The 27,639-nt window shown below is 26.4% G+C and overlaps 2 protein-coding genes and 2 long non-coding RNA genes across 6 annotated transcripts in view; all 4 read left to right on the top strand.

Moving 5' to 3' along the window:
• Positions 1–7,514: 7,514 nt before the first annotated feature.
• On the top strand, positions 7,515–8,120 carry LOC135922092 (uncharacterized). Its single transcript, XR_010570731.1, has 4 exons — positions 7,515–7,599; positions 7,639–7,660; positions 7,762–8,022; positions 8,070–8,120. It is a non-coding gene; the product is annotated as an uncharacterized LOC135922092 (long non-coding RNA).
• Positions 8,121–9,025: 905 nt separating this feature from the next.
• Positions 9,026–9,721, top strand: LOC135922091 (uncharacterized). The gene is made up of 3 exons (XR_010570730.1): positions 9,026–9,095; positions 9,285–9,371; positions 9,555–9,721. It is a non-coding gene; the product is annotated as an uncharacterized LOC135922091 (long non-coding RNA).
• A 41-nt stretch (positions 9,722–9,762) lies between these two features.
• Positions 9,763–11,047, top strand: LOC135930782 (zinc finger MYM-type protein 1-like). The gene is made up of 3 exons (XM_065467570.1): positions 9,763–9,860; positions 9,943–10,253; positions 10,311–11,047. The coding sequence occupies exons 1-3, from the start codon at positions 9,772–9,774 to the stop codon at positions 11,045–11,047; spliced, it is 1,137 nt and encodes a 378-aa protein (XP_065323642.1). The 5' UTR covers positions 9,763–9,771.
• Positions 11,048–15,673: 4,626 nt separating this feature from the next.
• LOC135931722 (uncharacterized) overlaps positions 15,674–27,639 on the top strand; it is a 33,500-nt gene continuing 21,534 nt past the window's right edge. The window contains exons 1-2 of one of the 3 annotated variants that reach the window (XM_065468997.1): positions 15,674–15,773; positions 21,920–23,534. In XM_065468997.1, the coding sequence (XP_065325069.1) occupies positions 15,750–15,773; positions 21,920–23,534 (1,639 nt within the window). In that variant the 5' untranslated portion in view covers positions 15,674–15,749. Of the gene's footprint in view, positions 15,774–21,730; positions 21,845–21,919; positions 23,535–27,639 lie in introns of those variants that run through there. The other 2 variants (XM_065468995.1, XM_065468996.1) reach the window with 2 other exon arrangements.

Below are 27,639 nucleotides of genomic sequence, written 5' to 3'. Positions count from 1 at the left end.
CATCCTGGGGTAGTGGATGACGTTTCTGATAAGAATATGGCATTCTTTTTTAATTTATTTATAATAGAAATCCTAATTTGTGTTTTATCTTTGATTGTTTACTTGCTACCTTTGCTAGATAACTTGTATTTGATATATCCGCCTAACTTTCATAATCCTTCACTAATTGAATCATCGTTCTCTAGTAGTTTAAAATGTTTTATGACAATCTTCACTCGATATACAATTTTATTCTTGGTACAAGGTTTATTTTTTTTTAAAGGTGTCTAGTAATGCAGCCAACACACCTATATAATTTATGAATTAAAGAGTAAATTAAAATACTTATATAATAATACCTGCATCATATTGCTAACAGAAAATCGTAGAGCTATTTTTCAAACATATTTCCTTATGAAAATAACCTTTGAGCTATCATTTACTAATAAATGGGTATCTCACTTCTAAAAGTAATGTCTAAGGATGTTTCTATTTATGAAGAAAGAAATTCAATTGGTTACTTAAATTTTGAAAAAATATTAGCTCTTCAACTAGATCAAATTCATTGTTCGAAACTTAAAGATCCTGTTTTCAAATTTATTCTAAACCAAAGCATATTCTTATTAGCTCTGGAAATACTTTTTGTCATAGAGTTTATATACTAAGCTATCTGGTTGACAAATTTAATTTTAATGTCTTCAATTGAGTATTAATATTGTAAATATCATTATTGTCCCTATTTTGAAACTGGTTATCAGGGTAAGAATTAGTGCTATCAAGATCTAACATTCGATGCTAGATGTATTGTATACAGGAATTTTCCGTTGGGCTACGAATTCAAATATAATCAGAGCCGTCTTATATCTTAAGTCATAATTTATCCTATTCGTGATTAAATTTTCAATTAGATGCACATTTTTTAAATATCATCATTGACTGTTATTAAATTGTGTAGACCATGACCGAAATATATATACTATTTCTTTTAACGTTGGGTAGAGCATCTGTGCTAAACATTTAAACTTCTTTTTGAGCCAAACTTTTCTAAAGCTAAAAAATACATTTTATATAACAAACAAAAAAAATTATCCTTCATATCTTGTGTTATCCTTAGTTTCATATAAGGTGGGGAGGGGGGTCCATTTTTTACTATCAATGATATGATTTAAGCAGTTATATCAATTTTTTGCAATTGATTAATCGGATTGTTTAAGTTTAGTTCTATCTACGCCTGCACTCCCAATTTTAAAGTAAATTATCATTCAAGACCATAGTTGGGTAATGGCTAAATGTTGGCTAATTACTCGCCTGCCGGAAAAAATCTGTTAACATTAAGGCTTTTTAATTTATATTAGTTTCTTCCAAATTTGATCTGTTTTCTTTTTAAGAAAAACCCCGATGCCAACATGATAGTTTCCGGCGAAAACTTGGTTTAGCCGATTATTTAACTGGCTAAAAATGGGTTTAAACGGCTAAAAATATAGACCTAACTACAATTACCATTAATTGGAAAGTGGTAAGAATATAATTATGTTTAATGCTCAATTTTATCTTGCTGACATTTTTATGATAGAAAAATCAGTTTGCTTTTTTTTAATTAAAAATTTATTACATTATTATATATATATATATAATAATAATAAATAAAAATTTTTTTATATATAATGGGTATTCTTTAAGTAGCATCATCATTTACGTTATCAAAAAATGATCCATGTAAAAATTTAAAGTTTGGCCCCACAACTTGAGAATATAGTCTGCATCTTCCCCGACATAACCGAACATGTATTTATTTGAACTTAATTGCTTGCGGAAACTTTTCTCGCTATTTGTCTTATTATCCATAGATATTTTTTGGTGATTTTGGATAGGAAAAAGTCCGAATGTGAAATAAGAATTAAGTCTTTTGAGCGATAACTTAGAATATGCTAACAAGGATCCGGTTATGTGTACGTCATCGATCCAAAAATATGGGAGTTTGGGTGCGCTATACATAAGTTTGTACACAGCATTAATTGGGAGCAAAACGGCCCATCCCGAACAATAGGACGGAAAAGTTTTGTTGCCGAAATCTTTCTCACTCACATACCACTTGGATGATGGGTCGCGTACAACTGACATTCCAATATACACATTGCACAACAAGATATTAGTAAAAGGGTTTGTATTAAGGGCTTCGTAAGCCGCAGCGATACTCTTGCATGATGATTGGTTTGTCATTAAAGATGTTTCATCTTTAAAAGAATTTTTTTCTAAAGGACGAGTAAATTTAGGAGTCATGAAAGAAGTCAGAAGATCACTAACCCACTCTTTATCTTTTTTTTGTACACTATTAATCATATCCGTTTTGGTCATCATCGAAAATGAATTAACGAATACTTCCTTCATTAAACGAATAATATCGCTTGTATCTATCGGAGTATTCTCTTGTATATAGTCATCATACAAATTTTTCAGATGATTTACTTTATTAATTATAAGGTAAAGCTTGAATATGTCTACATAAATATCATCATCCATCTTTAAAACGTAATCTGCCTTGGAGCATCTACTGGCTATCCACTTAAAACCCATAATCATTTTGTAAGTCAAATTTTGGTAGGAATCGAGAAAATCTCCTTGGACAATATCTCTGTATTTACGCGCTTCTATTTTAAGCATTCTTTGGATAATTCGGTTTGATTGTTGATCGCTTTGATATATGCTGAAGTTAAACTGGGAAACCCGGATGCCAGAACTGTGCGTTGTGGCATTCGAATTATGCAAAATATTATACAGCGGTGGATAATTATTGCGTATTGGAAAGGGTTTTGGAGATGAAATCCTCATGTTAAATGACTTTTTTCTGTCTTTAGTTTCAATGAATGTTAAAGCTGTCAGAAAAACGAGTCTTATATTCATTTCATCAAAATCTATATCACCCGTCAAAATTTTATATATGGAATTCATTACACCTTTATTATATTTATCATTTGTCGAAATATGTAATGGGTTCGCCGTTGCTTTATTTCTCTTTTTTTTAATATTACTTAAAGATCCCCACGATTTGCGAATAGACATCCGATTTTTAAAATTAGAAGGAGCCGTATGGATTAGTATAATTAAAGTTATCGGTTTTGTTTCCTTTTTATCTCTAGATCGAAACGATTGAGTTTGTGCACTATTATCAGAAGCGCTCGAATCAATGGTAACGTCTGGCTCTGAAGAATTTATAAAAGAATTATTAGTAAATACTAAACCCTTTTTTGCTAAATGAATATTTGAGTTATCATTTCTCTCCGTGACCTTTAAATTAGTGGGAGCTATCATCAGTGTTGTTTTCGGTGTATATCTATTAAACTTAGGATAATCAAAATAGTCCATGTTTTCTTTGTCCTCGCAATCGGGATAACTGATGTCAATTTTATATTCGAAATTTAGGAGATCAATAACGGGAAATTTTTTGGCTACCATTTTATAAAATATTTTGGTATATGGTTCGTGTGAATTGATCCGGAGATGGCGCCATAAAAAATTGCTGGCGAATTGGGCATTTGAACGGATATAAGAATCAGAATTTAAATCCATGTGAGATTGAAATTTGGAATGGGTTAAATTAAGACACGCGCTTATCATCCGGGAAGATATCACTTGGTTTAAAATGTGGAGAGATTCCGTCCAAGTCAATCCACCGTCGATTATTTCTAATTTTAAATTTTCATTTCTAGAGTCATTTAAGGAGGGATTATCATTCCTATAGTGGTAACCAGTATTTTCTAATTTGGAATCAAATGCGCTTTTGACTTGATGCCATATGTATCTTTTGTAGAATCTTTTATCGTTAGTCCAAGAATTAAGGCTTGCGCCAGATCCCATATTCCAATTTGAATCGTACATCAGAAAAAGGAAAGTCAATCCTATCAAAACGCAGCAAATTATAAAACTATTTTTTTTTTCTTGTAAGAATGCCAGGAGGAATTTGGCATTGGAAACCATAATTATTTTTTTTATCATACTACATACACTTCCACATCCATATTAAATTTTATTTTTATTATTATAATGGTAAGAGTAGAATGTTTTGGGTGATAAACGAAAAAAAAAAAAGGAAAGATGACAGGTAAAAATACGGAGAGATTTGATGAGGGTGGATATGGTTATGTTATGACTAGAGCAAGTGATAAGCCATGAATGGTGGAAAATAATTTCCATAATAGCGATAATTTTTGGTCATTCAATGAATGACAGCAGAACCTAAATAAAGAATATTAGTTCAACAATATATACTTTTTTTTGAATATTATTTAAATAAAACTTCTTTTTTTTTTAATTTAGATGTCCGAAACATATATAATATATAAAAAAATTATTAGCAAATTTTTTCAATTTCCTGGGTTTTATTTTATTATTTTTTCTTTTTAAAACGATGTTGTAAATAATTTTAAAAGGATATATTAATTACGTAAAACTTTTGTGATTTACGAGATATAAATTGGTGAAGTTTAAAGGAATTTTATTTAATTAATATTATAAGATTCACTTTATCTTCATTTTTAACATACTTTTTTTTATTATATTGACTGACACATATATTTTTAAAATGAATACTTTCGCGTCATATTTAATAATTATTGGTATTTAAGAATATGAATCCTATGCTTTCACTTATAGTCGAGTTCATAATTTTTTTATCTTCAATTTCCTCAATTAATTTAGTTAAGAAAATAATAAAATAAATGTGATTAAATTACCTAAATAAGCATGTAACATTTTTTTTTTTTAAAAATCAATTTCTATCTTTCTTTTCATAAGTTATATATCTATTTGTAAAGCGGGTAATTTTAGAAGCCAAGAAGTGCGCCGCCTTTCTCCATTAACAACCTAATTAAATAAATGTTTTTTAAAAAAAAATAGACATATCACAAGGAGATAAAAATAAAAAACACTTTAATCATTATTTCGATATTATAAATGATTTAGGATGATAAATTCAGGTTTTTTAAAATATATTAATTAAATGTTTAAAAAAAATGATTAAAATCTCAAAATCAGACCACCCTACCCCCCCCCCCATAATCAGCTGATATTATTTTTTTAAATTTAAAGTTATCTTTATATAGCTCTATCACAAGTTAATATATATATCTCTCGCCCTATTAAAAAAAATCATTTTGCTATCCTTATCTTCTTTCTTTCTTTCTTTCTTTCTTTCTTTCTTTCTTTCTTTCTTTCTTTCTTTCTTTCTTTCTTTCTTTCTTTCTTTCTTTCTTTCTTTCTTTCTTTCTTTCTTTCTTTCTTTCTTTCTTTCTTTCTTTCTTTCTCTTTCTTTCTTTCTTTCTTCATATTTAATTTTAAATAATTCATATAAAACAAAACCAAAAATATGTGGTGGTTAGCAAATTGAAACTGTCCAATTTATTTTACATATTTTTTTTTATCAGATACCCATAATATAAAATTTTAACCAGAGCCTTAAAAATAATATGATTAAAACCCTAAAATGATCAAATTTTAAAAATCCGAGAAAAGGCATAAAAAAAATTTTTTTATAAACATATTAAAAGTAAAATAAGTTTATGACAAAAATATAATGATTTTAAAATAAATATCTCGAATATTCTATTATTAAATTATGGCTGGTACCGATGAGCCAAGTTTTGAAATATTTAATAAACCTTGATGGAATGAACTAATTAAAGGTGAATTTTTTTCGCCATTTTAGCCCTGAAAGTTTACAATCAAGACATAACCAGACTAGACCTGTGCGCCGCCGGCTCACGCCGGCGCCGCTATTTTTATTCACGCCGGAAAAGCCGCCGATTTTTATTATGGCGGCGGCGCGGCGTGTGTAATTTTTAGAAAGCATATTAATTATATTTATATATTAAATTATTATTATTTTAATTTGAATACTAACATTAATAAAATTAAAATATGAATTGTATTCTATTGCTATATATAATAGACTAGTGTATATCATTTACATTCATTCATACATCATATTTTATTTCCACAAATAATTCATATTAATAGATTTTATGGACTTGCACGTTTTAAACTACCCTATATACAATTATGAAATAATAACTCTCTCTACTAATCATAAATCAAGTTATGTCTGGAGGTACTTTGGAAATCTTATTTTGAAGAATGAAAATAAGAAAAGCACAATAATGCCTGATTATATTTATTGTGAACCTTGCTTAAAATTGGCGAAAAAAGATGAGGAAGATTCGAATAAACATAATTCATTTTCACAGTTTATTTTTATTTTAGACTTATATTTATGTATATTTTATATTTTAGTTATGAAATAAAATGTTTTAGTAAAAATATAAGTACAAGTAATCTATCTCGGCACTTAATTAATTATCACAAACTAACAGAAAAAATGAATAATAATAAATCCATTCAAAGTCTAAAAATGTTTTTAAAGCCAACACCTAGATGCAGCAACAATATCAAAGATAAAAAATGGCTCTTAGGTTAGTATTATTGTTTATTATTATTCACTTAAAATTTTTAACTGGTTTGTAATATTATTAAGCTTTATTTTGAAAGTTCAAAACAACTAAATTTTTAGTTTATTTATTGCCAGCTCTATTTTGAGATCTTTTAATGTATAAACTTAATATATAATTTATTAAATTAATTATGTAAAACTTTATTTTGAAAGTTACTACTAAATCAAATCCATAATTTGTTTCATTCCAACTCTAATTATTATATTTTTTAAATGTCTTTTTAATGTATAAACTTAATATATAATTTATTAAATTAATTATGTAAAATTTTATTTTGAAAGTTATAACTAAATCAAATTTATAATTTGTTTCATTCCAGCTCTAATTATTTTGATGTTTTTTAAATATATTTTTAATGTTTAAAATAAATATGAAATCTAATAGGGCGAAATTATGTTTTGATGTGCTGCTTAGCTTTAATGCCATTTGATTCTATAAACAATAAAGGAATGGCAGACTTTCTAAAGGTTTATGTTATATTATAGAAATTAATAAATTAATATAATATATTTTTTGGTTAATAAATAGTATATGTTTATAATGTAACGCACATTCATTTAATTCTTTTATTCAAATCGCGCATTCATTTAATTAATAACTTATTCAAATATATTTTTATTTTTGTTATACTTTTATTTTATATGTTAACCTTTTTAATATTATATTCTAATTTTAGTTTGTAAAAAATATATAAATAGTAGATTGAAAAAGTAAATAAACGAACATTTTAATACATTCTTTATTTTAGTGTTCCGAGCAGCGTCTACATGGCCGGGGAGGGGGGGGGGGTAGTAGACAAATGCCTCCAAAATATATTAGCATTTTTGGGGGTAGGTATCGATTTTAAGGGGTTGATATTAATTTTTTGGGGGTAGGCATTATTTTTTTGGGGGTAGGTATTGATTTTTGGTGGGTAATTTTTGATTTGAATTATAATCTTTTTTTAATCCATTAATTGATACGATTATGATGATCTTTTGATTTTCTGAAAAATGTCAATTAAAGTAAAGATATTTGTCAATTAATAAATAATATAAATTTTCTTTGTCAACGATTTTCATTTAGCATTTTATCAAGTTAATATTTACACATTTCCTATTTGGTACTTTTCTTAGAGGTTAATATATTTATATTATGTTTTTTAATAAATTTATAGATTTTAGCAGGATAAATTTTAGGTAATTTTTTGAGTCATGCATAAAAACATATATCAGCAAGCAAAGAATAATAAAAAACATAATATGTAAAAAATTATATTATAATAATTATTTCTTTCTAGATGCCAAGTAACAAAACCATATTTAAAGTTAAGTGCAATATTAAAAATTGCAAAACTTCTAAAATAAGAAGTGACAAGATACATGAACATTATAAACATAAACATCCTCATGTCAAGCCAGCTGATATGAAATTTACAAAGGTAGCCATCAAAAGAGATAATAATAATTGGGTATCTTTAAATTGTGATATTCCATATAATATCACAAATGGAGTTGAAACCCAGTTGCAAAAAAAGACAATAACATCTTACTTCCAAAAAGTAATATTTTTATTTATTATTGTAACTATAAATTTGTGAATTAATAGAAACTGATTTAAAATTTTACCAGAATAATATTAATATTAAAGTAGTCAGGGTATAGAGAAAATAAATTATATATTTTATTATTTAATGTTTTTTAACTGTTTATCACACTATTTTTGTATCTATATATACTTTATAAAGTTCAATTTAACAATATGTTTAATAAGTTAATAATAATAATTTAAAACCAAAGTATTAAAAAAACTTATTAAGTTAATATAATGTAGTAAAATAAGGTAATGTTAATTTCTAGGAATTTTTAAATTTAAATCTTTTCATCTTTAATTGAATTAAGACTTCAAATTCTTTTACTTTTTTTAAATATAAATCTTATAAAATATGATTTGGAATCAACTATTTTCAAAATGTTATCTGTGTGAGTTTCATCTCCTTTATTTACATTATGTGTTATATTAGGTATGTTTATTATCATTGTTTTATTTAGCTATTAGAATTTCTTTAGATAATATACTTTCATCATGAATTTCACAATTTTATTTATACTTAATATTGTTTTTATTTTTATAGTCATTATAATATTGTTTTATGATTTCTTCATGTGATCGCAGTTTTATATTAATCTGCATCTATCATGCCTATGGATCTTTCAAGTATATTTTAAAAATGTTTTTACATGATCTAACAAAGTCATATTGATGTTTATGATTATTGCGTTCAAAATATGTGAATTCCCTTTGTATTCTACATTCACTTGTGCTTTACCTATTACTTGTATCATCTTTCCATTGTAACCTGATAACTTTATGTTGGACTTCATAATATTTTTAATACCTGTTTTCTCAATCATGTGTTCATGTAGAATTAAAACATTTATTAAAAACTTAATTATAATGTAGTTAAAAAAAATTATCATTTGCCTAAAAATTTATTAAAAATATAGTTTTCATAAGGAAAGAAATTAAACTCCTCTTTATTTATAGAAAATCTCAGTTATTAAAGATTCACAAATTGTATTATCTCCTCATCCAATCCCCAGTTCCAGTGAGGTGTTTACTTTGTATGATGAGGTATTTAATTTAAATACGAATTATATGATAACTTTTGAAAGAAATAAATTATGATTATGAGGTTAATTAAATATTTCCAACCTTTATTAAAAACTTAATTATAATGTAGTTAAGAATAAAATGACCATTTGACTAAAATTTTATTAAAAATATAGTTTTTCATAAGTAAACAAATTATACTCTTTATAGCAAATCTCCAATATTGAAGATTCACAAATTGTATTATCTTCTCATCCAATCCCCAGTTCCAGTGAGGCGCTTACTTTGCATGATGAGGTATTTAATTTAAATACGAATTATATGATAACTTTTGAAGAAAATAAATTAGGACATTTAAATATTTCCAACATTTATTGATTAACTTAATTATAATGTAGCTAAGAATAAAATGACCATTTGGCTGAAATTATATTAAAAATAGATTTTCATAAGTAAACAAATTATACTCTTTATTTATAGCAAATCTCCAATATTGAAGATTCACAAATTGTATTATCTCCTCATCCAATCCCCGGTTCTAGTGAGGCACTTACTTTGCATGAGGCATTATATTTAAATAAAATTTATATAATGACTTTTGAAGGGAATAAATTATGAGGATATTCTAAGTCCAAGTCTTATTCAGCTATACAAAAAAAAGGAACCAAATGACCCTTTTCACTTTATATTATTTAGGATGACAAATATTTTGATAAATTTCATAATTGCCGTAGGCCCTTGTCAGCCATGTACAAATAAATTTCAATATCCTGTTACTAACAAGAGGTTATAAATAATATTTATTTTCATTAATTTTTACCCATCCATTATTTCTATACCAATATATTTTTTTTTACTTTTTAAACAGGAGCATGAATATAACCTATTATAGAAAGGTTAATATAGATGGTTCCCTCAACCCCAGAAATTGGCTATCTTATAGCACTACTTTAGACAAAGTCTTTTGTCTATATTGTATTATGTTTGGTGGCCCTAAGTCCAATACTTTTTGGACTCAACATGGGGTAAATAATTGGAAAAACATAAAGCGTGACTTAGAGAGACACGAAGCATCTTCTCTTCATAAAGATTGTGAATATGCAAACATGACTTGGCTTGCAAATAAACGCATTCAAGATCATTTGCTATCAAATAAGCTTGATATAATCATGGAAAATCGTAATATAGTTCATAATATTATCAATGCCATTATGTACCTTATAAAATGTAATATAGCCTTTTGGGGTTCTAATTCGAATGAAGGTAATTTTATGTGTCTCATAAAATTAATGGCAAAAACGGTTCCAACTTTACGTGCATACATGGATAACAACGAAAAATTGCGGAGAAAAAAATCAGATAAAATTTCGAGACCTTATATAAATTTACTGTCATATGGCCACGTGAAAAAAATAACTGAAATTATTAAGATAAAAATAACAAAAAGCATTATTCAAACAATTAAAGAGAATCGTGCCTATAGCATCATATTAGATGGAACATATGATGTGTCTAAAAAAGAATGCATAGCTTTGCTTGTACGGTATATAGAAGATGATCTGCATCCACATCCTGTAGAAAGGATCATACATGTTTTTACAACATCAGAAACCACTGGGGAAAATATAAAGAAACATGTTTTTTCTAAGTTTAATGATCTTGGTCTTCCTCTTGATTATTTGGTTGGACAAAGTATGGATGGTGCAGGGAATATGAGAGGAGTATACAAAGGAATGCAGGCTTTAATATTGAAAGAGGCTCCAAAAGCCATCTATATTTGGTGCCATGCACATCGGCTAAATTTAGTAGTTGCTCATGTTTGTGGATGCAAAATTGAAATTAAAAAGGCAATGGGAATATTAGATGAGTTATATAATTTTATGAATGGAGTTAGACGTCAAGGTGTGTTTGTTAAATATCAAATGAGAAAGTCCAAGAAATCTCTTAAAAGAATTAAAAACACAACATGGTAAATAAAATATTTTTAATGAAACTTGAAACTTATATATTTTCAGAAATTGGTCATCATCCTACAAATCTGTAGAAATCTTTTTAGGTGTTTATGAACATATTTTAGCATCATTAGTTGAATTAAAAGATTCTAATGACCCAAGCACCTCTTCCATTGCCGATGGGTTATTATCAAGAATTAAAGATGAAAATTTTATATTAAGTCTTTTCATTTTGAAAGAAATATTGAAATGTACACATGAGGCTTGTATTGAAATGCAGGCAGTTGGTAATGATTTGGCTTTGGTAACCAAATTAATACAACATACAAAAAATAAATTACCAAAACTAAAAGGTTAATATTAGTTACTATTTCTATAAATAATTTTAAAATATAGCTAATGGAGACAATATATTTTTAAAATTACATTCCTTATCTAATAGTTTTTTGAAAAAGAATAATGTAATAACTGATTTGTATAATATGAAATCAATACTCAAATTGGATCAAACAGAATTCAATAATTATGTTGAACAAAAAAAAACAAGTTGAATAAATTAAAAAAATTTAAATTATTATTTATTATTATAGATATAGAACGGAAATATTTTTCCCTGTTCTAAATGCAATAATTAATCACCTAAATGATAGATTTAATTATGATTGTTTAAATTTTTTATCACAGATATCCATTTTTACTCCCGCTGGAATTATGGATAATGAAAAAATAGAAGAATGGCAAATATCCGAAATTTGTAATACTTATCAATTGGATGTCCAAAACGTTGTTGATGAATATAATGATTTTCGCTCTTTATATTTGGAGTCTCAATCAATCATTTTTTGCGAAGATCTTTTAAAAGTTAAAAAGAATGACGCGTTATATATTGATGAAAGTAATTTATTGATATTTTGTTTGTAATTGTATATAATTAAAGGTATTGCAAACGATCAAATTACCAAAGAAAATATCAACAGCGAAATCATGACCAAAATAAAAAAATGGATAAAATTTTCTTTTATATTACCATACCGACTTTTAAATCAATTAAATTCTTATTCAAATTTAAATTTATTATATAAATATTTATTAACCCTTCCTACAACTTCCTGTTCAGCCGAAAGAGCCATGAGTAAAGTAAAAATTAACAAAACTCGAATGCGGAATAAAATTTCGGACCCATTTTTGGAAAATTTACTGTTAATATCCAGCGAAATTGATGTTTTTGAAAAATTTACAATTGATGATATTATAACACAATTTGCTTTAACATCAATAAGGTTATCCAAATTATTAATAAAATAATTAATGTATCTTTTTCACAGCGAATATATAGGCTTTTAAATAATGTATATTTAATTTAACATTTTATAATTTCAATGCAAAATATACTATAATTCATTATTCGTCTTATATTTTTTACAATATTTTAGATCTTTTTCATAGAAATATTAATATGTTATCTCATTTAATTCACTTATATATATTTTATGAAAATAAAGTGAATACCAAATTATGAAAAGATTGCATTATTTAAATAAAAGTTCATTATCACTTACAAATTTTTAAATTTTTTTTCCCTAAATAGGCTTGAAAGATTGTAAATAGAATTATGTTGTAAGGTTATAAATGGTGGCAGATAAGATTTTTTAAATAAAATCACTATACCATCGTAGGTCTGTAAATTTCGCGGCCGAAGGCCGCAAGATTTTTTTTAGGTGGGTATGGGTAGATTTTGGAGGGGTTTGCCTCCATCAAATTTTCTGCCATGTAGACGCTGGTTCCGAGGACGTCCTTCTTTCTTTCTTTTTTCAGTTTAAAATTTATATAAAATGATTATTAAAAAATAAATTGCCTAAAAAATAGAAATATAAGATAATTTATTCCTCAGAATTACCAAATAGGACAACCATTAGTAGGGGTGCACTAGACGATGTTTATTTATCTATAAAGCGCATGTTTTAAATCTGATTGATTCTCAAAATTTTGTTCTATCACTTTTGATTTATGGACCGATCATTTCAAGCGTCGAAATTATATCACATTTAGTCTTCATCATTTATATGGAAATTTTGATTTAAAATATTTTACCCTAGCAACTAGAAATGTGACTCAAAAGCATACTGAAGAAACAATATTATCTGAGATTTATATGAAGAGGAGTTCCATTTAAAAGCCAAAATAATACAAATGGTAACTGATGCTGGGGCCAATGTCAAAAGAAACGTCAGATTAGGGGATTATGAGCATCAGGCCAATGTCAAAAGAAGCGTCAGATTAGGGGATTATGAGCATCATTTATGCTTAAGGCATGGACTTCATAATTTGGTTCAGTTGATGGCATAAAAAAGTTACCAAAATTGATATTCTCATTAAAAAAATTTAAGAAATTATTTCAGCCCTCAGATATCGAGTAGCTGATTTGGAATGTGAAATTGAGATTGAACATCGTAAATGTCTGCAGTCAATTTATGAGACAGGTCATATCTTGGATATTGATGACTCTGATCCATACCTTGATGACCATTTTGATATGTCTGATGAATCGGATAATAGAAATGGCATTGCACCAATCAATCTAATTAATGCAGAAACTTTAAAATTAAATTGCCCTACCCGCTGGCATAGCATATTAATTATGATAGAAAGTGTTCGCAAACAAAATTCCTATAAATAATGTTCTAAATAAAATAGGAAAACAATCTTTAAAACTCTTTAATAATGAATGGGATATAATTGATGAGCTTTACGCAGTATTTAATCCATTCCGAGAGTCGGTGGAATTTTTTTTCTCCCAAAAAGGATCGACAATAAACTTAGGGTTATTATTTCGCAGTGAAATAGAAGCTCATAAACAAATCAATAGATCTGATTGCTCAGATATTATATGCTTAAAAGAAAATATGAAAAAAAAGCTTGACCATAGGTTTCCCATTACTAAACTTCAAGTTATTTTATATTTTTATTAATAAAATTATATTTTAAACATTGATATTAGAAACTCTACTTGATCCCAGATTTCAAAATCTCAAAGTTGCTTCAGAATATTTAAATTCGAATTCTACGACATAATTGCAATTTTTAATTCGACATTTAAAACTTTTAGAGCATGATAAAAATGCACAGAGTGAAATTCAAGTTGAGGATAATGGTCAAACATCAAGCTCTTATATAACTAAATTAGCTCGTAAACATTCCCTTCTAAGTATCGATTATAACAATATTAGTAATCTAGAATAATAATATTTTGCTCAGCCATAATAATATCCCAGAAGAGGATGCATTAATCTTTTGAGCGACTGGAACTTCCTATGCTTGCTAATTTAGCTAGGAAGGTTCTTTGTATACCTACCAATACACCCAGCGAAAGAATTTTTCCATTGCTGTATTAATACTCAATGCTAAAAGGACTTCTTTATGTCCCACAAATCTTGATAAAATACTGTTTATTTATGACAATTATCATTTTGCTAAATCTGAATTCTGACTTATTATATTTCATACTTTATATTTTGCTTGCATTCCAAATTTATTTTAATTATAATAAAAATCAATAGAATATTTCTTATATGTGTTGGTTGATGTGACTCTGAACTGAGTAAAAATACAATTCCATAGTCTATTTCTGAAAATGAGAAAATACATAAATTTAAATTGTAGTGAGACAGGAAATTATTTATGATCAATTAAACTATGTTAACAATGTGTTAGAAAAGATCGCCCAAATAAATTATAAAAAATGTAATACATTAATTTATAAATATAATTCATTAAAAAATAAATTGATTTATAAATTAAATTCATTAAAAAAAATTTTAAATAAATATTGCGCCGCAGCCGCCGACAATTTAGTAGGCAGCGGCAAAATCGGCGCTCCGCCGAACGCTGATAAAAAAATTAAAAAAACCGCCGCCGTCAATTGGGACATCGGCGCACAGGACTAAACCAGACACAGTAAACCCCTTCAATAAACTGTAAGGAGAAGGCGGGCATGGGCTCTAGCCCTGAAAAATTTGAATAGCCTTCCTTAATGAATTTTTTTAAATTAATTCCTGATAGCCCCCTAAATGAAAAAAAATATATTTGATAGCCCCCTGAACAAATTTTTTTTGAATTATGCTATGTATTATATATAGATGTGATATTATTTATAAAAAATTAATAAAACTATATAAATTTTTTTTGTTAAATGAGTGCTATTTTAATTATTAATTAGTACATATAAATATTTTCGCTATGTTATTAATTACAAAAATTCTGTGTTAAAAATGGAATATCAATATCACTCATAGTGTATAAATAACAATCAGGTATTAAAAGTTGAAACTCAATTGATTTAGTATTATTTATATTAAATTACAATCCTAATTGATTTAATATTATTTAAATTAAGTTGCAATCTTAATTAAATAAATATAATTGTTTATTAATTAAAAATAAATTTAATCCAATTTGATTTTGTGCTTAGCCGAGTTCAAAATCACTAATTAACTATATTTCTCATTTTTATATTTACTTTACTATGCCTCTTTCTAAAAATATTTCTAAGATCCAAACCAATATATGAACCATCTTTATTAAAACTCTTTAAAACATCTTTTACTCATTTATTTCATAATTATTAGATAATGAAGGGAGAAGAGATATTGAGCTTGTGAGGAATGTTTTTGGAATTGGAAACATATTGATGTTGATGATATTTTAAACAGAAGAAGAGGAGACAATGAAGGAGTTGAAGCTCAACAAAGTACATTTAAAATACAGTTTTTCAATTGCAAACTATGCTTTAGCTAATAAATTGTAGTTCTGAGAAATATAAGTAATGGAAGCAAATAAAATAGGAAATGCGCAAATTAATTTATATATAAAATATTTTATTTGTAAGACAATAGAGGCTAATGTGAGATTGAATTTGGAGTTATGAACTAAGATAGTAATAATTTTATAATATAATTAAAGATAAAATTAGTTATTAACATGAAATCTGATTAAGAAACTATGAAGTCTACTTCTTGGTAGCAACAATCCATATAATGGTATATTGAATAAAGAAGGAGTTTAAGTTCAACAAAATACATTTAATAGAATCTTTTAAATAGTTTTAGTTAGATTTTTTGAATAATGAAGAACGAAGATTAATTACGAGTGCGAGAGATACACATGATGTAGGCAGAAATTAAATAAAATAGATAAATTAAGATAAAATTGGATATAAGCATGGGATCTGATGAGGATACTTAGCATCATGATATGGTAAGGCTGATTCATGGTAACAACAATCCATATAAAAATATATTGGATAATGAAAGAGTTGTAATTCAACAAAGAAATTTAATGAAATATACTGTTAAACTAATCTTATTTAAATTTTTTGGATATGAAGATTAATTATGAATAATAAATATTAAAAAAATGGTTATAGAGCGTTATATTAGTTTGACCTATGTCAATAGGCGTTGCTAAGAATTATATTGCCTTGTGTGATTTTTTTAAAACCATTATCAATTCTTTAGGAATAAATAAACATTTTTTTATCACTTTTGTAATTCTTTAGTTGTAAATTTTTTTTTATATCCGCAATCACAAATATATACTGTAATAAGACATTGTAGGAAAAAATGGTTGTTTTTCCCCTTTTCTAATTCTTTACCTGCAAAATTTTTTCATATTCGAAATCCCAAATATTTAATGATTTTTGATATTATAAATTATATTATATCTATTCTGCAATCATAGATATTTAATATTGTAATAAATAGATAAATATTTAAAAAAATATTATCTTTAGCTTACCATATGTTTTGTATTGTTTTACTTTTATTATTTATATGCTAGTATTAGTATGTAGCATAAAAAATGACAAAAGATGAAATTATGAATACTGGTTAAGGGTTTGCAAATTTCAATCAAGTAAATATATTAAAAGAAAACCCAACCGAAGTGGACCGAAGACATGCAAAATAAAAAGTATGTGGAGGGAGTGAAGTCCCCCTATTTTTTATTTGAGCCCCCTGGGATTGTAAAAGCTGGTGAGGCTTCTGTATAATATATACCGATTTTAATCAAAAATATCCTGCAGAACTAGTGACTTTTTTTAAAAAAACTGTGTATGAAGCTAGATTATTTATATCTGCTGTTTCCATTTACGCCAATTCATTAAATTTATAGTTTATTTACATAAAATAAAGCACGAAATATTGGCATAGATTTTAGTATCAGTGCTTACTATTGTTTAGCCTATTTTAAGAGATATGATGTGAAGTTATTACATATTTTTAAATGATATAAAAATAACAACGGGAAAGCCAAAAATATTAAGACAAATTTTTTTTGGTAATCTCACCTGGATAATTCTTGACGTCTATTCATGTTTATCACTATCATGGATGACCTTAAGTTTCGAAGGTAAAGCTACTTAATAATCAATAGTAAGAATAAATGTTGGAAAAAAATAAATGGGCGGAATGCACCTTTATAAAAGATATGATGACTAAATAAATCGAGATAAAAACGAATTACATTATGAGAAAGTCAGATAACTCTTTTGGGAAGTGGTTGAGAATACCTGCATTAAGTTAAAATAAAAGGGAGAAAACAAATGGCAGCACATTAAGTGCGCTTTAAGCAGTATAGTATTTATATAAAGGATAAAAATAAATATATTAGCAACAATTTGCCAAACCTTACTATTAAAGAGCAGCTGAAACCATTTATTCTGAGAATTTTATCAATATTTAATGCTTAATTGCAGATTACTTTAAATCCATGGTAGGACTGATGTATTAGAAATGTTATTAGCAAAATAATAATTTAAAAAAAATGCTCAAATTTTTAACATACGAGAATAGAAAATATAGAGTAAATATCTGGTTTCCGCTGATTATAGTGCCTGACTTACTTATCAATTTTTCGGTCAGTTTTGCGAACCACAAAAAATGAAACCGATTTATAAACAAAAAATTTTGATACAGATCATATGGACAAAGCAATTTCGCTGGAAAATGATGATAATATGAAATTTAATTTTCCTAAATTCGCAAAATATTTTAATCTCGATAAAAAACATTATCACAGGGTTTAAATTTCGTTGTAAGATGTGCCAAGTTCTATCATCAAACAAGACTAGTATCTTCAACTGAGAAACCATTTATTGGTATCAACGTAAAGCCTAATCCTTAACTTTAAAATAAAATTTAAATCAAATATCTATTATAGTTTTGAGCTAAATGAGTTTATGTGAAAGTTGATTTTTTTTGGCGCAGTTCAAATATGGAATGTTTCAACTGGCCATAAGATATTATTTCAGAATTGTATTATAAATTAAAAATTAGAATGAATAATTAATATTAACATTTTATTTTATCATCAGACTCATTTATTTAATGATAATATTTTATTAATTATTGTCTTTATTATCTAGATGTTAGACATAGCTGCTATTTCACCAAAGTTGCAAGTTGTGGCATATATAAATTTGACTGAACCCAAATCAAAACTTGAGACAAATTGTAGTGTTAAATAATATTTTACTAAACAAGAATACTCTAGCCAGATCAAAAACACCAGCTACTATAAAAGATTTTTTTGAAATAAATAATAATACTTCCGAAAATCCTCTAGACATATTTTTTAAATCTATAAATACTCAAATAAATATTTATGATGAATTTTCTTATATCAAAATATGTATATTAAGTTTAGTACTGCATTGCCCCAAAGTGCTATTGTTGAACGATTATTTAATACTGCAAAGCTTATATTATCTGATCTCGCTCTAAACCTAGGGATGACTGCATAGAAATGTTATTATTATTGAAATACAATAAAAAAAAATAATAATATATATTTAAAATTATTGACATATTTTTATACCATTATATTTCATTTGTGAAAATAGAGGAATGTAAAAAATATTTCAAAAAATATTCTAAAATAGCGTAAAAACTTTAGTTACTTTCTTTTAAAGCGGTAGCGATAGAGCGCTACTTTTAAAAGTAGCTTTTAACTACACTGCTTTATAAACATTATTTGTTATTAAAATCTCATTATATTTTGAATTGAGTTATATAAATATAGATAATACGTAACTTACATTTTAGTTTAATGCTTCAATCCGTTTGGTAGTCAGTATAAAGAAATAATTAATTAGCAAAATTGGAAAATTTCTAAAATTGATCGAGATTCAAGATAAAAGGAAAAATATAGAAGCACTAATTATAATAAAAAATATATAAATTAAATTACTATGAAAAAATAACCTTTTTTTGAAATTTCTGGCTATATATGATACTTTTATAATTGTAGTCAAATAAATTTGTGGTTTCTTTGGAATATGTAATACAAATAAGATGAATTGATAATGTGGAATTAAATCGGATACGATAATAATAGATCATTTTTTACCTTAAAAAACTTAGGCTCATTGCTTAATAAAATACTAAGTTCACTTTTAAATTCGCAATAAAAAGATGAAATATTAATCCCATTAGAATTGTAGCGCCTTTGGAAAAGGTTCTGTTTTTCAATTTTTTAAATATAATTTATAATAATTTTTAAATGTGAAAATATTATTAAATTAAATATGTCTACAGTACAGGTTTATTCATATATTTTAAGATTATTTCGCGCACTTTCTTAAATGGGAGAATAAATTTCTGAGATGATTTTATATAAAATAGAAGTGGAATTAGAGTTGGAAAATTGAGGAGAGGGTTTAAATCAATTTTATAGAAATGATAGCAATTTTTTTTTCTAGATATAAATAATTAAGTATTAGGGATTTTTTTTTATCTAATTATATTTTCCATGGGGAGTGGGGAGGAAGTTCTCAACCCCAAACCCTACCCTCCCATTTTCTATGCTACTGAGATATGCTGAACATTGATGAAGTTTTAGGAAGCCATTTATTATTTGATTTTTGCACATATCTTAAATTATGTTTCAGAAATTTATATTTATTTTTAAATCCAATCTTTTTCCTTTTACATTATTAATACAATAAATTTATATAAAGTCATATAAATTTAACTAGTAAATGTTTTTTTACCTCATAGATTTTAGAAATAAAATAAAACGCGAATCATGAATAATTCAGACTTATTTAAGTTCATAAAAGTGCGTAACCAAGGGTTAAGAAAATGATAAATTTACTCTGTCCATTGGAAATTTACCTATTTTAGTAAATATTTTAAATAAAAAAGTGAATAACCAAAATTTATTTTTATAAAAATATAATATAGCTAAAGAGGTAATAACTATAACCCTCTATTAAAATTTATAGGGCAACACCCCACACAATAGCCCCCCTCCCATTAGCTAAATCCTGGCTACACATAAATGAGTGTGTTAAGCGTAGAGAAAACAAATTTTTTAAAATACATCTATTTCTTTTTTCAGCAGGTTTTGTTTGAGATGCCCATGTGGGTATAGAAACCACTGTTAGCTACATCTCAATGATGATGATGATAATAATAATAATAGTAATAATAATAATAATAATAAAAATAATAATAATAATAATAATAATAATAATAATAATAATAATAATAATAATAATAATAATAATAATAATAATAGCTAATATTATTTTTTGATCTTTTTTACTTCGAATTTATGACAGCGGCTACTAAAAGAAAATTTATTAGAGGCAGATTTACTTCTTACTTTGCTTTACCCATTACTAATAAATATATGACCGGGGAACCACCCTTGAAAATTATGATTACCTTAATACTTAAACCAAACCACCTAACTTATTCTTATCGCGCAATTAGGATTTTTTAAATTGGAGGGGAGAGGGTTCCGAGGTTATTTTTCCTAGAGGTTTTTCATTGGGTAGTTCAAATGGGTTTTCGCTATGCGCTTATCATTTTATGGTAGGTGGTTTTTTTTTGAGTTGGTATTTTCTGGTGTTTTTTGTTATGTTTCACTGAGGTTTTATTTCCATTGCTTTTTATTCCTAAAGCTTTTTATTGGTGTTTATTTACGGGTTTACTAAATTATATCAAAAGAGAGTTTGGAATTCTTTTCAAAAATATAAATCTGAAAAGATTATTGATTTCTGACTTCTGAAGATTTTTTTAATTTGAACAAATTTTACTTCAAATTCTAAATCTTTTAAAAAATCTTTTGTATTTACGAATAAATCTTTTGCGATTTTTATGAATAAAATATTTTTCTTGATTACAAATATTTTTAAAATTTTTTCTTCTTTCAAGAAAAATCTTTAATTTTATGATCTTCAAAGATTTTCTGCGCATAATTTTGGGAAAAGAAAATCTACAAAATAATTTTTTTTTTCAAACTCTGTCTCTATGTATTATTATTGTTAAGAAGCACGATTTAGGGCGATTTTAATAACAGTCCGATTAAGGATTTAATCAAAATATTATTATGTAAATAGAGATTCAAACTGTAAAATTTATAAATAATAAAAATAATTGCAGAATTCATCAAAGAAAAAATTTGGAAATATTGAAATTTTTTATTTTTAATATTTAAATGTATCAAACATTATCTATTTTAAATCTAGGAGTCTAGCCGCTATGGCAATACCCTATAATTAATCTTCAATTATAGTTTTCTTTTTATTTGAATAAAAGTAAATCAATTCACGAATCAGTAAATTACTACATTTTTCATATGATAATGATAATATTTAATGTTGTTGAAGAGTGAAGACTGTTATTTAATGTTTAGCATGTGCCTTAAAATTATTATTGAATATTTATATCATTAGCATCAGCTATCCATTACAGCCTGTGAGCAAATTTGCAAAAATATGAAGATTGTATATTACCTTAAATCACTATGACCGAAGTACTATTCTTAATAAAATTAATAATTTATTATATAACTAACCAAATTTTTTTTATATTAATTTTATTTAAATAGAAATCCAGCATTTTCAATGATTTTGATGAATTTAATGCAGTAGTGGGCACATTGGAAGATGAGGCAGAGGAAACAATATATCCGGAAATCGACTTCGAAAATGACAAACTTACTCAGAAAGAATCACGATCTACTATTTATAATAATTCTGTCCTTCATAATCAGATAATTTTGAATGATGAAAACAAAATTGTGCTCACAATACCTGAATCAAATTATGAAGATCAAATGATATTGATAGAAACTGATATAGATCAGTTAGATAATAACGAAAATACTATGCTATCACAGCAACAATTACAAAACTTTATTGGTACATCAGATAATACATTCTTATCTTTGCAACCTGAGGAAAATCAAATAATGATGAATAATGATTCTATATCAATGTTGATAATGGAGAATTCTAATCAGATCCCAACTATATTTCCTAAACATAGTGTTAAGAATCTTAAAATAAACAAGAAATCTAAAAAAAATAAAATGCTTGATCAAAATATTGAATCAAATATTCAAAAAATTAGTAATTCTGAAATGAATAGTACTGTTTTTGATCCTAGAATGTTTTTTCAAGGTAAAACAATTATACAAAGAAAAAAAAAGAAGCATATAGAGAATATTAGCACAAATAAAAGGAAATATAATGATATATCAACTTCATATTTGGAAAGATCATTAAATTTTTTAGAAAAATGTAAAGTAAAAAACACCAAAAAATTATGTTTTAAATTAAAAAGAATTGTTAGAAATGACAAATGGATATATAAACAAGGATTTAAACAATTAAAAGATATTCTAGATATAAGAGAATGTTCATTCACACCTTTACAAATGAAATTTCTTAGATATCCATCAATAGAAAATTTAGCACAGATATTTCAACCAATTGTAAGTCTTAAACATATGCCTGATGTTGAAATCACAAAAATTTTAAAAATTGATGATTTAAAAGTTCACAGTAAGCAAATATCGCATAATTTTGATATGGGCAAAACAAAGGCTAAAAGGGAACCCCAGTTTTTGAACAGAACATTCACTTCTAAAATTGATAAAATAAATCATAAAAATAAAATCATATCCAAGATTTTCTGCCGTGAATTGACTAAGAAATCAGGACTAACAGCTAATGAGGTTTATAAAGATAAAGATATTGAAGTCACTATTAATGTCAAAGAAGAAAAATTACTTAAAGACAAAGGGAATAATGATTTATATGAAAAATTAGTCTTACCATGCAGCCCTCAAATTATACAGCCTGAAGTGGATCTGGAAAGTAAACCTGACACTGTTCAAATGAGTATAGAGTATAGCATTTTAAGCAATATAAAAAATAATATTAACAATGATGTTACAATAATAGATACTATTGTTAAAAGTGAAGGTGATGTGACAAAAAAATTAAATGAATCTCTAGCACTATCTAATTTAAAGAAACGAGTTGAAAAATTGAAAATGATGAGTAATGAGAGCTCAAAAATCCCTTTAATTCTTTCGCCTACAAAAATTGAAAATAACAAACTGATTGCTGCTAATTTAAATACATTAAAGGAAGAGATTGAAATTAAATCAATTAAAATCAAGTCAGAGCCACAACATAGTACTGAAACTGAGAGAAGTAATTTCTGCATACTTTTTTTCATGATTACATGATGTGTTTAACTTTTATCAATATAATTTAATTATGATATTAAATCTTTAAATTGGTTTCTTAACAATTTTCATGATATTTAATCATTAAATTAGTTTCTCATTTTCATGATAAGATGTTCAATTTTTAAAAAAATTTGTTAAAATATTTGAACCAGGTTTGGGTATGAAATTTTTTATTATTAAAGTCAAAATGATAATCAAAATTGTTCTCGGGGATAAATCAATTAGGGATTTTTTTTTTATTTTGCCTAACTTCATAAAAAATATATAAAATTTTTGGGCTCAGACCATATAATTGAATTGTAAGGCTCTAACGAGAATAGTTTGGTAATTACTATATTTTTAGCCATTTAAGTCAATTTTTAGCCATTTAAGTCAATTTTTAGCCGGCTAAACTAGTTTTTAGCCAAACTATTGCTCTGGCCTTGTGGTTTTTTTTTAAAAATATAACAGCTCAAATTTGTAAGAAATTAATATAAATTAAAACCTTCTCAATGTTGATGGATTACCTCTGGCAGGCTCCTAAAGATTGAGCTGAATTTGCCGACATTTAGCCATTACCCAACTCTAGAGAGGGATTGCTGTCTGTTAATATTTTGTGCTAATACTATTAACTAGAGTCTATGATTATAAATAAGATTCCATTATAATTCCGATATGTGATGTTTTTTTTATCATTTTTTTATATCTTCATTACTCTATCTCAATCAAATTACAATAAATATTGGATCATAAAAGGGTATAAAATCTTAGAAAGGTAGGCTGGGTAATTATAAAAATAAACAAAAATTTACCTTTGGTCTGGGCCTAAAAATGTGTCTTTACAGGTCTGGTTAAAAAATATTATATATAAAAAAACCTAACCTATTATAACAGAATTAGTACTATCCAAAAATTTCGAACCAAGTCCCAATTCTAATATTTTATAAAAAATAATTAGCGCCACTTCTGGTTCTTAAAATTTTGAAAAATGGATTCTGTTTCCGATTCTTAAATTTGACGCCTTTCCAGATTCTGATTAGGAGCGTTCAAAAAATATTTTCCTAACAACTAGACATTGAAACCAGAGCCTAGATGAACCGGTATAGGCAAAAAGGTGCATTACCCTGAATTCACAGTTAGCGCAAATTCGTGGCGAAGTATACAAAATTCCTTAGTGAATAATAAAAAAAAGTACAGCATATTTTATATACTTCGCCATTAATTCTCTAACTGTGAATTCCGGGTAACGTGGATAAGGATTTACACAATTTTTTTACTTAATAATATCTAGCATATTATTAACTCAGCTACTTCGCTAAGAATTAGATTATCGGATTAACAGTCGATTTCCAATATTTTGGACTCGGTATTCTTTACCAATGATTTCTATATTTTTAAAAAAGCCTATTAAACTAAATTATAATAGATTTATAATTCGAATCACATTTTCATACATTCTCACCCCCCCCCCCTCACCCCAATAATCGGTTACTTTTGTTTTATTTTATTTTGTCACTCATTAACCCATTAATGGTCACACTTTTCCCAGCCTATGAAATTTCTTATTTTTTCAAATTTTATTTATTTTAGTCTAACTAAGAAATCGTAAAAAATTGGCACGAAAAAATCATCCTAAATAGGAAATCTGAACCGTTTCTGCAACGTTGACCATTAAGGGTATAAAAATAAGATAAAATTATATTATTATAAAAAATCGAAATACGATAGATAATTTCAATTTATTTACATGCTTCATATTTATAAGATACAATTTTGTAATTTTTATATTTTATGAAATTTTTTTAAACAATCAATATGTATTGGTATTTGATACATATTACATATATATCTTGTCTGACTATGGCAAAGCTTACAACGTCGCCTTTTGTTATCGATAATAGTTGTAACATAATGACCATAAGATTTTCAAGTGTTTCACTTAGTGATGAAAATTGACTAGGATGGACTCTACTTGTACTCATCTTTTTTTTTACCAGGGGAGTCTTCAAAAATGTTATAGTTATTTCCAACCGAAACGTTAATGATATTTTATTATCAGGATTCTCTCGATTCCATAACTTCCATGAATTTACTACTGCTATATCAATAAAATTGATTAGACCACCACCATTTTTTACCTCATATTTTTTTTTTAATGTTGACACTAGGTTATCGCACAGATCAGGAATTATGGGAATTTATTAGATTAGGTTTTATAATTTTTATTTTTTGAGAAAATCTTTCGAGAGAATCTTGATACGAGCATAGAGGGCTACATTGATACAACTTTACCACTGAACTAACATTCCATCGAACTACAAATATTTCATGTCTTTTCAAATCGGTAGTCTCCCCTATCTTTTTTTGCTATAGCTTTAATTGTTTCTAGGGGAGAATTTTCAAGTCTATTTTCTCGTATAGTCCTAGTTGCCAAAAATCCAAGGTGCTTCAAATGCGATAAAAGCCATAGAGATGTAAAAAATTATCGAATTAAATAGAATGCAAAGAATGTACTTGGACAACTTTGAGTAAATTTGTAACAACCATGCCTCCTAATCCAAGATTCGAAATTGGGCTTTTATTTTTACCTTGATATATATTAAATACAAATATATATTTATCGTTGTAACAACCATGCCTCCTAATCCAAGATTCGAAGCCATTAGGATTTTATTTTTACCTTGATATATATTAAATACAAATATATTTATCGTAGGAGGCAATGGCTAATTATATTCGAATCGAATTGATTTACCTTTGATAAACATTTGACAGGAAGGTATTCCTCGATAAGGTGTCATTTGTTCATCTATGCATAAATTATAAATATACCGAATTGTTGAAACTTTTATTTAGTAAATTTAAATATGGGCTGATTTTATAAAGATTATCTTCTTTATCAAAAGTTAAGTTATTAGATAAATGTAGATTCCTTTTGGTATCGTGAAAATGTTGTGCAGGGCCATAGCCAGGAATTTTCCGTTAGGGGGCCACTATTTTTTTTAAATAAAACAAATTAAGCATTAATAGAATTTTTTTGCTATTTTTATTAAAAAATTATTTGTTATATGAATACAAAATAATACTATATATGAACATACAAAAATAATACTATAATATAATACGACGATTTTTATAAGTTTTAACATAAATGAATTAAGGGATAAATTTTGTGTTAATTTTTTTTCATAAGCCATCAATACTAAATTTTGTTTATTTTGATCTTTCATCGACCCTCTAGTGCTCAATAGAACTCTTTATTATATAGAAAGAAGTCACACAAGAAGCCGTTGGTACCCCAATGATGATGGCTGCTGAGTACCATTTATACATATCTTTGGATATTTTCAAAATTATGTGTTTCTTTAACTTCTACAGCTAATAATCCTTTAGCTATTTTCATTTCATGATGTAAAGTTCCTTATTTAAGTTTAACAATTATTCTAATCGGGCTATTTTGTACAATATAAAATAATCACTATCAAAAGGGGACAATGCATTAAAACTAGAAGATTATAATCATCGTGTGTAAATCTATCTAAAAAATTATCAACAAAGTAATAAATAATTTCATAATAATTCCATTTTAAAGAACTCCGATTGGAGTCTTTTTCGCAATCAAATTGTAATTTGGTTTCGACTAAAAAATCTTGGAAATTTATAGGCGTTTTACATACGCTTGATGATTCGTGGGGAGTGAGATTAAATTTTGCTAAAAGTTTTTCAGCCTTATTCTAAATCAAATTAATAGAATTATTGCTTTTTATATTTTTTAAATATATTGATCGTGGAATCAATACAATTTTTAGCCTCCACTTATCTCATAAATTATAATGGCTAATATAACATAATTTATATTGGCGTAATTAATATTAACGTATTGAGATAAAAGTCCAGAGGCTTTGACAGAATCATGAGTGGAAACCTCTGAATTAAGAGTTCTAATAGAAAAGTAAACTAATACTTCACCAATAGCCTCAAAATGAACATAAATAATACTAGATGTTTCTAAATGACCAGTCCATCTCTGGTCTAAAAGTCTCTTATGGCCTGCATATTTACAGGTTACGTTAAACCGCCTAAAAAAT

Source organism: Gordionus sp. m RMFG-2023, chromosome 1 (genome assembly GCF_954871325.1).
Source record: "Gordionus sp. m RMFG-2023 chromosome 1, tfGorSpeb1-WG-v2, whole genome shotgun sequence".
In the NCBI taxonomy this organism is placed as follows: Eukaryota; Metazoa; Nematomorpha; class Gordioida; order Chordodea; family Parachordodidae; genus Gordionus; species Gordionus sp. m RMFG-2023.
This window is presented reverse-complemented; position numbering and strand designations above follow the sequence as displayed.

Excerpts from the sequence above, each read along its gene's own strand:
- LOC135930782 (XM_065467570.1), top strand. The coding sequence starts at position 9,772 with ATGACAAATATTTTGATAAATTTCATAATTGCCGTAGGCCCTTGTCAG. Across the intron at positions 9,861-9,942 it reads TATCCTGTTACTAACAAGAG|GAGCATGAATATAACCTATT; the intron begins GTTATAAATAAT and ends CTTTTTAAACAG. Across the intron at positions 10,254-10,310 it reads TGATATAATCATGGAAAATC|CCTTTTGGGGTTCTAATTCG; the intron begins GTAATATAGTTC and ends AATGTAATATAG.